This window comes from Physeter macrocephalus, chromosome 4, assembly GCF_002837175.3.
Source record: "Physeter macrocephalus isolate SW-GA chromosome 4, ASM283717v5, whole genome shotgun sequence".
NCBI lineage: Eukaryota > Metazoa > Chordata > Mammalia > Artiodactyla > Physeteridae > Physeter > Physeter macrocephalus.
Window position 1 is genome coordinate 140,102,041 of NC_041217.1, and position 16,944 is coordinate 140,118,984.

At 39.7% G+C, this 16,944-nt stretch overlaps 2 protein-coding genes across 4 annotated transcripts in view; one reads left to right on the forward strand and one right to left on the reverse strand.

Moving 5' to 3' along the window:
• The window catches only part of ZYG11B (zyg-11 family member B, cell cycle regulator), a 75,232-nt gene that overhangs the window by 8,838 nt on the left and 49,450 nt on the right, over nucleotides 1-16,944 (reverse strand). For 2 of the 3 annotated variants that reach the window (XM_007109516.4, XM_028489388.2), the window contains 3 exons: nucleotides 9,852-10,049; nucleotides 9,674-9,726; nucleotides 8,474-8,571 (listed from right to left, as the gene is read on the reverse strand). In XM_007109516.4, coding sequence (XP_007109578.2) covers nucleotides 8,474-8,571; nucleotides 9,674-9,726; nucleotides 9,852-10,049 — 349 coding nt within the window. Of the gene's footprint in view, nucleotides 1-8,473; nucleotides 8,572-9,386; nucleotides 9,483-9,673; nucleotides 9,727-9,851; nucleotides 10,050-16,944 lie in introns of those variants that run through there. The other variant, XR_003679634.2, reaches the window with a different exon arrangement.
• LOC102987106 (mitochondrial pyruvate carrier 2-like) lies at nucleotides 15,567-16,240 on the forward strand. Its single transcript, XM_055084627.1, has one exon. It carries the CDS (start codon nucleotides 15,631-15,633, stop codon nucleotides 16,060-16,062), a length of 432 nt encoding a protein of 143 aa, XP_054940602.1. The 5' UTR covers nucleotides 15,567-15,630; the 3' UTR covers nucleotides 16,063-16,240.

The window sequence follows — 16,944 nt, forward strand, 5'->3', positions numbered from 1 at the left end:
ACCTATGGTCATCTTATTTTTGATAAAGGAGGCAAGGATATACAATGGAGAAAGACAGTCTCTTCAATAAGTGGTGCTGGGAAAACTGGACAGCTACATGTAAAAGAATGAAATTAGAATACTCCCTAACACCATACACAAAAATAAACTCAAAATGTATTAAAGACATAAATGTAAGGCCAGACACTATAAAACTCTTAGAGGAAAACACAGGCAGAACACTCTAAGACACAAATCACAGCAAGATCCTTTTTGACCGACCTCCTAGAGAAATGGAAGTAAAAACAAAAATAAACAAATGGGATCTAATGAAACTTAAAAGCTTTTGCACAGCAAAGGAAACCATAAACAAGATGAAAAGACAACAGTCAGAATGGGAGAAAACATTTGCAAACAAAGCAACTGACAAAGGGTTAATCTCCAAAATATACAAGCAGCTCATGCAGCTCAGTATCAAAAAAACAAACAACCCAATCCAAAAATGGGCAGAAGATCTAAATAGACATTTCTCCAAAGAAGACATACAGATTGCCAACAAACACATGAAAGGATGCTCAACATCACTAATCATTAGAGAAATGCAAATCAAAACTACAATGAGGTATCACCTCACACCGGTCAGAATGGCAATCATCAAAAAATCTACAAACAGTAAATGCTGGAGAGGGTGTGGAGTAAAGGGAACCCCCTTGCACTGTTGGTGGCAATGTAAATTTATACAGCCACTATGGAGAACAGTATGGAGGTTGCTTAAAAAACTAAAAATAGAACTACCATACAACACAGCAATCCCACTACTGGTCATATACCCTGAGAAAATCATAATTCAAAAAGAGTCATGTACCACAATGTTCACTGCAGCTCTATTTACAATAGCCAGGACATGGAAGCAACCTAAGTCGAAGAGAGAGAGTGGCACGGACATATATACACTACCAAATGTAAAAAAGATAGCTAGTGGGAAGCAGCCGCATAGCACAGGGAGATCAGCTCCATGTTTTGTGTCGTGTCCATCTAGAGGGGTGAGATAGGGAGGGTAGGAGGGAGACGCAAGAGGGAGGAGATATAGGGATATATGTATATGTATAGCTGATTCACTTTGTTATACAGCAGAAACTAACATACCATTGTAAAGCAATTATACTCCAATAAAAATGTTTAAAAAAAAAGAATCTGCCTAAGACAAGGTTACAAATATTTTGTCACATTTTCTTCTAGAAACTTTTAATAGTTTTTGGTTTCATATTTAGACTTATGATCAATTAAGAGTTAAATTTTTTGTAATTAATTATTTTGGCTGTGCCAGGTCTTAGGTGCAGCATGCCGGATCTCTGTTGTGGCATGAGGGATCTTTAGTTGTGGCAAGTGGGCTTCTTAGTTGTGGCATATGGACTCTTAGTTGCTGCATGCATGCAGGATCTAGTTCTCCAACCAGGGATCAAACCTGGGCCCCCTGCACTGGGAGCTTGGAGTCTTAGCCAATGGATCACCAGGGAAGTCCCAAGAGTTAATTTTTGTATACAAGGTATGAATCAGAGTTGTTTTTTTTTTTTTGCAGATAGAGATACACTTGATGCAGTACTGTTTGTTGAAAAGACTCTTATTTCTCTATTGAATTGCTTTGAACTTAGGTTGAAAACTAACTAACCATATGTGTATAGGTCTGTTTCTGTACTCTCTATTCTGGTCCTTTGAACATTCTTTGTCTATGTTTATGCCTGGACTTCCAATTGGTGTCTGAAGTGAGGGCAGTTTTGTGGGACTGAGCCCTTAAATTGTGGAATCTGACACTATCTCCAGGTAAAGTGTCAGAATTGAACTAAATTTGTAGGACACCCAGTCAGTGGCGGCTGAGAAATGGAGAACTTTTTGGTGGGATGTGGAAAAAACACATATCAGAATTGGTGTCAGAAGTGGGACTTGCTATCCTGGTCCTGGCTTATGGAAACATGTGGTTAGGGAATAGAAAGGATAAAAAGGTGAGGGATAAGGAGCCTTTGGTTCTTGGGTGGCTACTCCATGATGTGGAGTAGCAGCTGTGCTGCAATCAGTTACTAACAGTACAAGTTACCAGTGGAATTTATTTTTTTATTTATTTATGTTTTTAAGAGTTTTGTTAAATGTTTGGGTTTTTAAAAAAAATATTTATTTATTTATTTGGCTGCGCTGGGTCTTAGTTGCAGCAGGCAGGCCCCTTAGTTGCAGCATGCAAACTCCCAGTTGTAGCATGCATGTGGGATCTAGTTCCCCAACCAGGGATCAAACCTGGGCCCCCTGCACTGGGAGCACGGAGTCTCAACCATTGTGCCACCACGTAAGTCCCAACCAATGGAATTTAGAGATGAATCCAAACCTGACCAGCAATTGCTTTATCTAATTAAGGCAAAGATTGACAAAAGGCCAGGATTCCTCGGCTTGACTCCTTACTGGGGACTTAAAGCCTTTTGCACAAGAATGGGTAACTTTGGAAGTGGAGAAGTTCCTGGTGAAGTCCTAATGTGGGCTACAATTAGAGAGTTAAAAAAAAAAAAGTGTAAGGATTGACAGGATTATGAAAGTTGGGAGTGTTTTTTAAAAAATATTTATTTATTTATTTATTTGGCTGCATCCAGTTTTAGTTGCGGCCCACGGGCTCTAGAACCTGTGGGCTTAGTTGCCCCGAGGCATGTGGGATCTTAGTTCCCCGACCAGGGACCAAACCCATGTCCCCTGCATTGGTAGGCAGACACTTAACCACCGGATCACCAAGGAAGTCCTGAAAGTTGGAATGTTTAAACAGATTTTACGTAAAGAAGTTGTGTCCCCTTTGCCTCAATATTTTATGGAAATGAGTATTATGCCTGGCTGGGGAACACTCTCCTACCTAGTACTGTAAAACCAAAATCTGTGGATGATTACAGTTAGGAATATAAGGGTTAACAGAATTAAGGTAAAAGTTTGTAGGAGAATTGGTATGGTTGAACAGACTTTATGTGAAGTGGTTACATTTCTTTTACCTGATGGTATTATGAGGATGAACATTTCATTGACTGGGAAATGTTTCCACTACCTAACATCATAAAACAGAAAGCATGTAAATCCACCTTTCAAGCAATGTTAACTGGACATGCTAAATGGGAACCAGTAAGATTGCCCAAGCCAATGCAATGTAGACTAGAAGCTGGAGTGCTGGTAGGGACAAATTCTCTATGCCATAGCCCTTTGTGAAGGACTGACTGGGGTTTATGGAAAAAGCCTGTGAGTGCCTACCAGAGATGATTACTGGGACTCTGGACTTGAGAATTTCCATTTGAGGGTCATTTACTACCTTGCTATTTGACATTAATTGAAGCTACCCTCATGACTGAAGGACAAAAAATGATCTTCAAACCTGAAATACCCAAGACGTTTTGAGTGATGTCAGAGAAACACTCTAATGGGGATGGCAGTGCCCAGAAGAGTTCCATAATAAAACAGAATTGGTTTATATAGGATCGTGCTACCTGGAGAATACAAGGAGGAGATACTCATGAGCAGGGAGCCTCTTTCTCCCTAGTCAGTCCCTAGGGCTGACTTCGGAACTGCACAGGGAGCTGCCAGATTGTATAGTCACTTGGACAGTGCCCTATAAACAGCTCTCCAACAACCAACAAACAGCTGCTTGGTTTGTGGAAAGCAGTTCCAAGGTAAACAGACAACATCCTGTTTGGAAGGCCACCATTCTGATTGAAAAAGGTAAAACCAAAACAGCTCTGTGGACTGAACTGCATGCTGTTTTCCCAGCAAGGATGAAAAATTGAATAGTGGTAAAAGCCTCTGTTTGGGTTTTTTCATGGACAGTGGCCAATGGTCTAGCCGTGTGGGTGGATACAAGGGCAATGGAAACCTGGTCATTAAGGCAGAACATATCTGTGCCCATCAGAAGAACTCTCTTCCATGTTCAGAAGCTGACTGGAACTGACAAGCAGATATCCCAATGCGCTTGCTTGAGGTGGCCACCTGAGTCCATGAGATGAGAGGATATGGAGGAACTGCAGCAATGCAGAAATGGACTGAATCTAGACATCTTCCTCTTGCATTTTGAAGCACAAAGTGACAGAGTCAAGGAAAATGTTTTCTAACCCTACAATGTCCAACAATGGGCAGAGAGATATCCTCCTCAGAATAATAGTTTGATAAAGAATTGGAATGGGCAATTAAAACATTAGTTATCTAAAATCAGAGGTGGGAGGGAGCGGGGAGATATAGGCCTGAAGGGCTAGCTTTCACACCTTCACGAGTATATGTATGCTCACACTCAATGAGTGGAGCTAAAAGAATGTTCCCACTAGGGACTTCCCTGGTGGAGCAGTGGATAAGACTCTGCACTTCCAATGCAGGGGACCCAGGTTTGATCCCTGGTCAGGGAACTAGGTCCTACATGCATGCCACAACTAAGAGTTTGCATGCCACAACTAAGGAGCCCACATGCCGCAACTAAGAAGCCCTGGAGCCGCAACTAAGGAGCCCACATGCTGCAACCAAGGAGCTGGTGAGCTGCAATTAAGACCGAGCACAACTAGATAAATAGATAGATAGAACGTCCCCACTAGATATTCTCCTGTTTTTCTGGGGAACCTGGGGAAGAGGGAGTGGGAAAGGATGTTGATATGATTATGTAATTCTTGCTAAGGGAGGATACTGGTATAATGACTATACTTTTTTCTTCTTCCTCATATCACAACGTTTTTTAATTCCCCTACCTGGTACAGTGGTCACAGAACCAAGGCTGCAACTACAAATGCTGGAAGCAGGGATGATTCCTAAGCAAGAAACTGTAACTATGTTGTAAAATCTTTTGGTCAGGATTCCCAAGGGCCTAATGGGTTGGGTTATGCCTTAACTCCATCTGGCAAAATTGGGAATAACACTGAATGCAACTATATTGCCTCGTGGTAAAAACAGCCCACTAGTTCCGCACCTATGTAATCTTACCCTATCTGAATGACAGCGGACTGAGGGGGAGACACTTGCTAGACTAGTATTGCTGTTGGCAATCTAGACCAACACAGTGGCCAAAATTAATGTCTTCTCCAAAGGTGGAAAAGTTTGAGTGTACATGAAGAGAAGGAGGAATAGGAGCTGAGGGTACAGGAATGAATAAATAGGCTTTGTAATAAGAGAAATTCAATATGACATTAACACATCAAAAAAGGCTGAGAGGGCTTCCCTGGTGGCGCAGTGGTTGAGAGTCCGCCTGCCGATGCAGGGGACGCGGGTTCGTGCCCCGGTCCGGGAATATCCCACATGCCGCGGAGCAGCTGGGCCCGTGAGCCATGGCTGCCGAGCCTGTGCATCCAGAGCCTGTGCTCCGCAATGGGAGAGGCCGCAACAGTGAGAGGCCCGTGTACCGCAAAAAAAAAAAAAAAAAAAAGGCTGAGAACAAGAGATGATATTATCTCTTAGTTTAAGAGCAATATATGGCTTCACCCTAAGACGCAAGAGAGAGAGGCCCGTGTACCGCAAAAAAAAAAAAAAAAAAAGGCTGAGAGCAAGAGATGATATTATCTCTTAGTTTAAGAGCAATATATGGCTTCACCCTAAGACCACTTCTGCTTTTGGAGCCTTACAAAATCTACTGGAAGCCTGCAAACCACAGTGGCCTTGCCCTGGGAGACATCCCACTCTGTCACCTCATTACCGTATGTCAAAAGGGGATCCTTATGAATGACAAAAGACACTCCTATCACTCAGGAAATTATAAAGGTTTGAGGAGTTCTGTGCTAGAACCAGGAACAAAGACCAAATATAGTTCTTATTATATCTTCTGGTCTTTGATGACAGATCCCTTAAAACAAAATGATTGTAACAGTTAACAGATACTAGCACATTACTAAAGTCCCATTCAGTCATTAATAATTAGTCCAGTTTATCATATGAAAATGTCTCCCAGGGCAAGGGAGTATTCACCATGTTGGTGAATGCACTCACATGCCTGGCTGGTGGGACAGCCTAGTTCCATGGGGACAGAAGCTCCTGTGCTCAGAATCCTTCAAAACCCTGCCCAATGTATCTCTTAATCTGGCTGCTCATCTGCATCCTTTATAATAAACTGGTAGATATAGTTAAATGTTTCTCTGAGTTCTGTGAGCTGCTCTAGCAAATTAATTGAACCGGTCGGGGCGGGGGGAGTCGTGGGAACCTCAGATCTACAGCTAGTCAGTCAGAAGCACAGGTAACAACATAAACTTGGGATTGGCAGCTGAAGTGGGGACAGCAGTATTGTGGGATTGAGCCCTTAACCTGTGGGATCTGACACTATCTCCAGGTAGACAGTGTCAGAATTGAGTTAAATTTGTTGGACACCCAGTCAGTGTCTGCTGAGAATTAGAGAACTGCTTGATGAGGTACGGAAAAAACACACATTTGGAGCCACAAAACACCTGTCTTGATTACTGTAACTCTATAGTATGTGTTGAAGTCAGGTAGTATAACTCCTCCAATTTTGTTCTTCGTTTTTCTACGTTGTTTCAATATTCTAGGTCCTTTGCATTTCTGTATGAATTTTAGAATCAGCCTGTGAATTTCTCTTCTGCTAAGACTGCTAAGATTTTGACTGGGACTATATAAATCTACAGTACGTTTGGAGAGAATTGCCATTTTAACAATAGTAAGTCTTCTAACTCATAAGTGCCGTCCTTCACTCTATTTGGTTAGGCCTTCTCTAACGTCTCTCAGCAATGCTTTGTTTTTCTCAGTGTACAGGTCTTGTACATCTTTGTTAGATATATCCCTAAGTATTTCATAGTTTTTGGTAAAACTGTAAATGTCATTTTTTCATTTATATTGGTTGCAGCCAATATAAAGAAATGCAAATGATTTGTGTATATTGATCTTGTATCCTGGAACCTTGCTAAACTCACTTATTAGGTCTAGTTGCCCTCTTGTAGATTTCATGGGATTTTTCTATATAGATATCACGTCACCTGTGAATAAAAACAGTTTTACTTCATTCTTTCCAATCTGGATGCCTTCTGTTTCTTTCCTGATCACACTGGACAGAACCTTCATTACAATGTTCAATAGCAGTGAGGTTGGACATCCTTGCCTTGTTCCTGATCTTAGAGGGGAAACAGTCACATTTAATTTTTCACTATTAATTTTGATGTTAGCTGTAGGATATCCTTAGATGCTCTTTCTGCATCTACTGAGATGATCAGATTGTTTTTCTTTCCTGGTCTGGTATAGGAAGAAATACATTGATTTTCAAATGTTAAACCAACTTTGCATTCCTGGAATAACCTCCTTGGTCCTTTTTATATACTGTTGGGTTCCATTTGTTAAAAAATGTTTAAGAATTTCCTCATCTATGCTCATGAGAGATATTGTTCAGTAATTTTCTTATGTCTTTGCCTGGTATTGATATCAGGATAATTCTGGTGTTCTTGCTTTCTAATTTTTTTTAAACCAGCTTTCTTTCAGTTTGGATATTTTCTATTGCTGTGTATTCAATTTCACTGACCTTTTCTTATTTGTATCTACTCTTAAGCTCACCCAAATATTTTTCATGTCAAATTATTTTTTTTAAACATTACTTTTCCTCCTCTTAATTTCATGTTTTCTTTAAAATCTTGGATCATACCTATTAAAAAAGTTTGAATTTTTCTTCCTGCTAATTCCATCATCACTACCATTTCTGGGTCTGTTTCAATTGTCTAATTTTTCTCCTGATTATGGGTCATATTTTTCTGCTTCATCTTTCATCTAGCAACTCTTACCATATAACTAAACATGTTGTTGAGTGTATAGATTTTGTTGTCTTTTTTTTTTTTTTTTTTTTTCTCACGGGCCCAGCCGCTCTGCAGCATGTGGGATCTTCCCGGACCGGGGCACGAACCCGTGTCTCCTGCATCAGCAGGCGGACTCTCAACCACTGCGCCACCTGGGAAGCCCTGTTGTCTTTTTTAAAAGAGTGCTTAGTTTTTCTCTGACAGACAGTTTACTCGCACAGCAGCTTGATCATTTCAAGACTTGCTTTTAAGCTTCACAGGGTTGCCTTAGAGAAACCTTTAATTTAGGGCTAGTTTAATCTTTTCTGGCATCTGTAGTGAATGTCCTGGCTATTAAGTTCTTTCCACTGTTTGGAATTCAAATATTTTCTAACCTGTGTAAGCTCCATGTGTTGTTCAGTTAGCAGCTCCTTGGTATTTGTTCTTTCTCAGGCCTCAGGAAGTCTCACCCTAGGCATGCACAGCCTAAGACTCAAGAAACTCCTATGAAGATTTCTGAAGTTCTTTCTTAGAACTGTGTAAGTCTCATTCACCACTGTCACTGATTTCTAATATTGCCAAGCTCACTCTGAAAGTATAAATTTAGTTCATAACTTAAGATTCTCTTCCACTATATTTTTAAAAGTCTGTGTCCTTAAAAATCAAACACAATTTAGAAATGGCTTTTCTGTGTAAGGAGAATTTCACTTGAAAAAGAACAACACAGTTCTCTTTTTGGTACATACGATTCTTGCTGCAGACATGCTGCATGGCCCAAACGGCCCATAGCTGGACTCCTGGTGTTGTGAAACAGCCAAGTAATGGGAAAAATGGATTAAAGGACCTAAAAGTTCAAAAGAAAAGAATAAAAGTTACATCCTATACTTAGTGTCATTTTCTAAAGCAATGATTCCTGAGCTTTTTGCTACAGAAATTTCATCCTGCTATTTTTAAACTATATAATATAAATGAGCTTCTACAGAACATCTTTTCTTTGTCTTAGCCATTTGATAAATGAGTATATTCAGACAAAAAGTCTTGGTACAGAAGATGGAAGGCGATCAGAACAACATACTTTTTCTCAAAAGCACCTGTTGGTCTTGAAGATACACGTTTGAAGAATAGCAGACTTTGGTTTGGAAACTTAGATAAGGAGAAGTTAGTTGATAACTAACCAGAACAACACCATGACGGAGCTCTAGAATTAGCCTTTCTATTTCTACAAGTCTTCTGCCCAAAAATGTATAGAACATAAGTTGGAATCAAAAGTGTTGGCAGCATCAGCGTTTATACAGTAGACCACAAAATAAATTGCAATAATAATATTTATGCAGCAATCTGGAATACTTCTGGTGTATTAGTAACTTATCTATCAAGTCACCTGTCATAAACAGAGTTAGAATCCAGTATGCCCTTTAATAAATTATTATAAACTGTTTCCCTGAACAAATCAGGTGCTACTTCTAGTTCTCTAAATGTGTTCTCATTTTAGACCTCCTTGCATTAATACTCTACCTAAAATCTTCTGTCTCTACTTAATTATCTCTCAAAACTCAGCTCACAATCTACTTCCTCTGGAAGCTTTTTACCATTTTCCAGTGCACGTTCAGAGCATTCTATGTACATAACTAGCATAGGAGTGAATTATTTCTGATTTACATTTGGTTTCCATCACTAGGCTGTAAAGTTCTTGTATGGAGACACCGTATCTTACTCATCTTGCAATTTCAAGAGCATAGAACAAGACCTTGGCACCTGTTTTAATAAATGTAGAATGAAGGAAGGAATGATGAATGATAGGTAGCAAAATAAATTTAAAATACTTTTATTTTAAAGCCAGTACGAAGATAGAAGCCAAAGGGTAAAATCTACATCTAATAGGAATGATCTCTACACAAGCAAAATGACTAGATTACTGGCTTAATATTAATTATCTTGCTAGTTACCTGTATGCTACCATCTCACACTCTGGAGTTGGCCACTTCAAAATTGCTGAATGCTGAAAGACACAAAGCACACAAGAAAGGGTTACAATATTTATTTAGCATTGCATTATGAGGGTTTGACAGTTTAACCATTATGAATGTTGTTTGTATGCTTCCAAAAAACACCAAATTACCCTACCAGATCATCCAGAAGAGAATTCCTCTGACTACGACTCAATGTCCAAGCTTGTTCTCCTCTAGATATTAAGTGGGCAATAATTCCAGCTGCAAAGTAACTGACTTCCACTTCAACACTATGTAGAAGGCTACTGATGTGGTCTATAAAATCCTTCCACATTAATTCAGAATGCAATTCTTGTACTTCAGCTATATTGTTCTGGAAAAAAAGAAGATATAAAAATTAAAATAATATGTATAATAAATGGCTAAATGACACTGCAATGATTTAAATATGTATGGACAAAAGCAAATATTGTTGCTATGTTAGCACAGTGGGATTACAGATGATTTTATTCCTCTCCTCCCCAAAAAATAAAATAATAAAGAAACAGTAGCGAGTTCTGTTTCAGGTAAAATAGTAAACTAGATAACCTAAAAATTTCCTGCTATAAAATATCTAGAAGTGCTGAGTAAAATCTGGCAAACAAACTTTAAACATGTAACTTTTTTGGTGGGACAAAATGTAAACAGGGAATCAAACTAGAGCATAACAGGCTATCACTGGCCTGCAAGGGCAAGAGAACTGTTTTAATAGACATGCAAGGGCAAAAGTAAGGGCCAGAGATTGCAACTAATACAAGGCAAGAACTTTCAAAGCATTACACCTCAGTAAAAGAGTGTATTAACATAGATACATAAAAAAGAAGTAATCTGGGCTCTGGCCAATTTAGATTGTGCTTGATCTTCTCCAAAACGATCTAAGATCCAACTTATCTCACTACTCTGAAGATTAAGCCTCATTCTTTTTTTTTTAAATTTAATTAATTAATTTACTTATTTTTGGCTGCGTCAGGTTTTAGTTGCAGCACGCAGGATCTTCGTTGAGGCATGCGCGATTTTTCATTGTGGCGTACGGGCTCTTTGTTGCGGCGCCTAGGCATCTCTCTCTAGTTCTGGTGAGTGGGCTCAGTAGTTGCAGTGCACAGGCTCTCTAGTTGTGGCACGCGGGCTCCAGAGCGCGTGGGCTCTGTAGCTGTGGTGTGCAGGCTCCAGAGTGTGTGGGCTCTGTAGTTTGCAGCACGCGGGCTCTCTCATTGAGGCACACGAGCTCAGTAGTTGTGGCACGTGGGCTTAGCTGTCCCATGGCATGTGGGATCCTAGTTCCCCGACCAGGGATCGAACCTGTATCCCATGCACTGGAAGGCAGATTCTTAACCACTGGAGCACCAGGGAAGTCCCTAATCCTCATTCTTAAAATTTCATTTGATCTACTATGAAATCATGATTCTCTTCCTAACACATTGATTCCATTTCTTAGGAAACAAAAACCCTGGCCTTTTCGTTGGTAAGAAACTATTCACTCCCTAGCTTAAGTCATTCTAAAACAAATGAAAACGAAAGCTATAATGTCCAAACGTATTTTCTGTAATGACTAACAAGTTTTCTTTTCCAATCATGGAAGAGTGAGGATAGAAGAGACAAGTATAACTTTACTCACTACATGAATGTATATAATCCTGTACCTTTCCATCAGCATCAGTGATAAATCAATGTCTCCTATGCCCCTCTCTAATCTCACATATTCAAACAAGAAAAGGCATTTCACATTCATTTTTTAAAAATTAATTAATTTATTTTTGGCTGCGTTGGGTCTTCGTTGCTGCACGCGGGCTTTCTCTAGTTGCGGCGAGCGGGGGCTACTCTTCGTTGTGGTGCTTGGGCTTCTCATTGTGGTGGCTTCTCTTGTTGCGGAGCATGGGCTCTAGGCACACGGGCTTCAGTAGTTGTGGCAGACGGGCTTCAGTAGTTGTGGCTCATGGGCTCTAGAGCACAGGCTCAGTAGTTGTGGCGCACGGGCTTAGTTGTTCCGCGGCATGTGGGATCTTCCCGGACCAGGGATTGAACCTGTGTCCCCCGCGTTGGCAGGCAGATTCTTATCCACTGCACCACCAGGGAAGCCCTCACATTCATTTTTTATACTCTTCCCTATTTATGTTTTTTAACACAGCATGTATCATTTTATAGTGACAAGAAAAGGAAAGATAGATATGCCTTTTAAAATAAACAAATTTTAAAAAGATAGTTCTCTGTCTCCTTCAAGCTTGGGGAAGCTTGACAGAAAGAAATATAAAGACCCTCTGAGAAGGACACACCTTGTACTCAAAGCCCCACAGATGGTGATAAATTACAATCCACAATGAAAACAATCCATAATGAGTGAAATCATCAAATACAGTAGAAAATTAGACTCCCCCAAGAACCTCATGTAATATAAGGTAGTACCTGATTTTAAAAAGTTAAACACACACACATACACACGAAAATGCAAAAGACAGCACCATTAAAACAAAAAACAACAGATAAGGAAAGATTTGGAATAGAGCATCAAAAGAATTATGGCCATTTTTTCTTGCCAAGAACAAGTTACTGGAAAATCAGACAAAATATATGAGAGAACTGTTTTCAGACAGCAGACAACTAGCTATACAGGAATGTGACCCCTGAGAGAAGATATTCAAATGGGGCAGTTTCTAGATTGCTATGCATATAAGGGGAACCTAAAGAGTTGGCAGTTTTGCTGAGTTGAGGAGACAGAGATCAGTCTTCAGGGTGGCCAAGGCAGCAAAAATTCGTAGAACAGATCAATGTAGAGGAAAAAGTTCCAAAGAAAGAGAAAGAAAGACATCTGCAGAGGGATCCCCTAAAATCTTTGGCTGAGTACTGATACGGAGTGAAACTCCATGAGGCCAGGGAAAGAACCACCAGAAAGCAGTATGTGAACAAATCCCAAAGTCATGCAGGGTTAGGAATAGTTCATATTCTCACCAGCCAGAGTGAAGAGATCTCATAAAAAACAAAACATTTGATAGTAGTGGGGTAACTAGGATAAAGTAGTAGGGTAAAGGCTGATCTGAAGCCACTTTAACAAAGCAAATATAGGCATATCTTGGAGATATTGTGGCTTTGATTTCAGAGAACCACAATAAAGCAAATATTGCAATCAAGTGAGCCACACAAATATCTTGGATTCCAGTGCATAAAAAGTTATGTTTATACTATATCATAGTCTATTAAGTGTACGAAAGCATAATGTCTTAAAAAAAACAATGTAAATACCTTAATTAAAAAATATTTATTGGGCTTCCCTGGTGGCGCAGTGGTTGAGAATCTGCCTGCCAATGCAGGGGACGTGGGTTCGCACCCTGGTCTGGGAAGATCCCACATGCTGCAGAGCAACTGGGCCCATGAGCCACAATTACTGAGCCTGCGCATCTGGAGCCTGTGCTCCGCAACAAGAGAGGCCGCGATAGTGAGAGGCCCGCGCACCGCAATGAAGAGTGGCCCCTGCTTGCCACAACTAGAGAAAGCCCTCGCACAGAAACGAAGACCCAACACAGCCATAAATAAATAAATAAATAAATTTAAAAACGAAACTATAGTGTTAAAAATATATATATATATTTATTGCTAAAAAATTCTAACCATTATCTGAGCCCTTCAGCAAGTTACAATAGTAACGTCAAACATCAGTGATCAGAGATCACCATAGCAAGTATAATCATAATGAAAAAATTCTGAAATGTTGCAAGAATTATCAAAATGTGACACAGAAACACAACGTGAGTTAATGCTGTTGGAAAAATCGTGCTGACAGACTTGTTCGACACAGAGTTACCACGAACCTTCAATTTGTAAAAAACACATTATTTGTGAAGTGCATAAAATGAGGTATGCCTGTAAATAAGCTTTGAATGGAACAACTTGATCCCTGAGTAGCTTAACTGAATGCCAGCACAAAGTCCAAGATTCTTTAAAGGAAAACAACGAAACTACTAATCAACAAAGTAAATTAAATTTCACAATGACTGCAACCAATTAAAAATTACCAGGCATACAAAGAGTCAGAAAAACATGATCCTTAAACAGGTGAAAAGTCAATCAATAAAAATAGACCCAGAAATGACAGGGATAATAGAATCAGTAGACAAGGATTTAAAATAGTTATTATAGGGACTTCCCTGGTGGCACACTGGTTAAGAATCTGCCTGCCAATGCAGGGGACATGGGTTTGAGCCCTGATCCGGGAAGATCCTACATGCCATGGAGCAACTAATCCCATGCACCACAACTACTGAGCCTGTACTGTAGAGCCCGCAAGCCACAACTACTGAGCCTGCATGCCACAACTACTGAAGGCCACGTGCCTAGAGCCTATGCTCCGCAACAAGAGAAGCCACAGCAATGAGAAGCCCGAGCACTGCAACAAAGAGTAGCCCCCACTCACCGCTACTAGAGAAAGCCCATGCACAACAACAAAGACCCAACGCAGCCAAAAAAATAAAATTAATTAATTAATTTTAAAACACAGCTATTATAAATGTTATAAATATGATATGAATGAAAGAAAAATATAAGCCTGAGGAGAAAAAAAATGAAGATATAAAAAAGATCTAAATGTAACTTCTAGAAATAATATATACATGTACCTGAAATGAAAAATATACTGGATGAGATTAACAGCAGATGATATGCTGCAGGGAAAATATAATCAGTGAACTAAAAAACAGTAATAGAAAACAGCAAAGTCAAAACACAGAAAGGAAAAAAGGAAAAAAACCTGCCAAAAAAGCCAGCAGAGTACTTCTGTGACTTTTGAGACAATTTTAAGCAATCTAACATACTTGTAATTGGAGTCTCAGAAAGAGAGGAGATGAGAGAGGGTACGGAAAAATATATTTGAAGAAATAATGGCCAAAATTTTTTCAAATTTATGAAAATTATAAACCTCAAAACCCAACAGAAAAATATCCACTTGGACTTCAATAGTGAGCAAAAATTTATCTTTTGAAAATTAAATCAAAATAAAAGACTTTTTCACATAAACAAAACCTAAATGAAAATTCATTGCCAGCTTACCTACACTAAAAGAAATGTTAAAAAAAAATAGTAGTATGAGAAATACGTGGCTAAATATAAAAAGTATAAAAGACAAATTTCTCATTCTTAAATCTATTTAATGAAAGATTGATGAGGACTCTTGCTTCCGGCCACGATGGACTAAAAGGGGCCAGGTTTACTCTCCATTCTGAAACAACTGAAAAAACACAACATGAAACAACAGTTTTCAAGATACTAGACATCAGGTAATAAAGAACAGTGTGACCTTTAGAGATGGAAAACAAACAAGGTGAGATACTGCCTTGAGAGAGTTTCCAGGCTGTGGCACAGGGATATAGAACTAAAAGCAGAGCCCAGTGGGCTCATGGAGTTGAAGAGATGGAGCTGAGAGTCCAGGGAGACCAAGGCAATTCATAGGACAGAGTACCAGAGAGAAGACAATGTACATGGAGAGAATCCAGAGAGCTGCAGGGAGTAGCACTCTATTCAGCAGAGTACTGATCCTCTGACTGTGAGAAAACTATTTGAGGGAAGAAAAAGAGCCATCAAAAAGATTAAAGTTCCCAGCACTCACAAAGGGCCAGGAATAATGCTTGTTCTCACCATCCATTCTGGAAAAACTCTTCATTCACAGGGCATTGAGCAGAGTACTCAGGAAGGTCTTGTTTCAGTAGTACAGAATAATCAGCCCTAGCCTCAGCACTGCTCTGGATCCTCCTAATATATCATAAAAGCAAGATCAGCTCCGCCCTCACAACCTTCTCTGGGCGTGGGCCACCGGGTGGTTCACAGGGAAGCAGGCTGAGATGCAGGAAGGGCACCCTGGGGAAGAAGAGGGCACGAGGCGTTGAGGCAGGGCAAAGTGACCAGCTGCCCTTCATTGCCAGCTAGGGACGAGCATGCGGCCACTGCCCCACCCGGCTGCCCACGATCACTCGTCTGCAGAAATGTCAGCCACCGGCGCCCAGGGCCTGCGTGCCACCTACCACCGGGTACTTGATAAAGTGGAGCTCCTGCTGCCTGAGAAATTGAGGCCGTTGTACAACCAACCAGCAGGTCCCAGAACAGTATTTTTCTGGGCTCCAATTATGAAATGCGGGTTGGTGTGTGCTGGATTGGCTGACATGGTCAGACCTGCAGAAAAACTCAGCACAGCCCAACCTGCTGTTTTGATGGCTACAAGGTTTATTTGGTCAAGATACTCACTTGTAATTTTTCCCCAAAACTGGAGTCTGTTTGCTGTTAATTTATTTGTTGGGACAGCAGGAGCCTCTCATCTCTTTCGTATTTGGAGATATAACCAAGGATTAAAAGCTAAAGCAAACAAATAAGAGTTCTGATCACCCTAACAACCTGGATGTGGACATAACCACTGGGACCTAGTTTGATTTATTATTCAGTTGTCAGTGAGGTGATGCTAACTGTGCTAACGTTTGTAATGCATAAAATCTAACTGTAATTGGGAGGTAGTACTTGATTCAACAGAAAAATAAAGCAAACTTTTAATAATAATAAAAAGAAGCAAGATCAAAGAGGATCAAAGTGTTTAAAAGTCAATTAATCCCAGAACAAAATTCAAGATTATTTTATAGGAAAATAAAAATATCCAGCATCCAACAAGGTAAAATTCACAATGTTTGGCATCCAATCAAAAACTACCTGGCATGTAAAGTGGCAGGAAAATGCAACTCTAAAGGAGGGGAATAATCAATCATTTGAAATTTACCCAGAACTAACAAGGATGTTAAAATTAGCAGAGAAGGACAGTAAAACAGTTATTACAAATATATTTCATATGTTCAAAAAGTTAACTAAAAATATGGAAGATATAAAAAAGACCCAAAATGAAGTTCTAGAGGAGAAAATGACAATGTCTAAAGATAAAAACTACACTAGCTGGGATTAACAGCAGATTAGACACTGCAGAAGAAACAATTACTGAATTAGAAGGCATAGCAATGGAAACAATTCAAACTGAACCGTACATAGAAAATAGAACAAAGAAAATTTTAAAAGCACCAATAAATTGTGAATTTCAAGCAGCTTAATATATGAGAAATTGGAGTCTCCAAAGGACTCCAATGAGTTGGGGGGAAGGGGGTGCAAAACTTTTTTTTTGAAGAAATAATGGCCAAAGACTTTTCAAACTTGAAAACTATAAAACAAGAAGTTCAATGAATCCCAAATACAGGAAGCATGAAGTAAATTACACT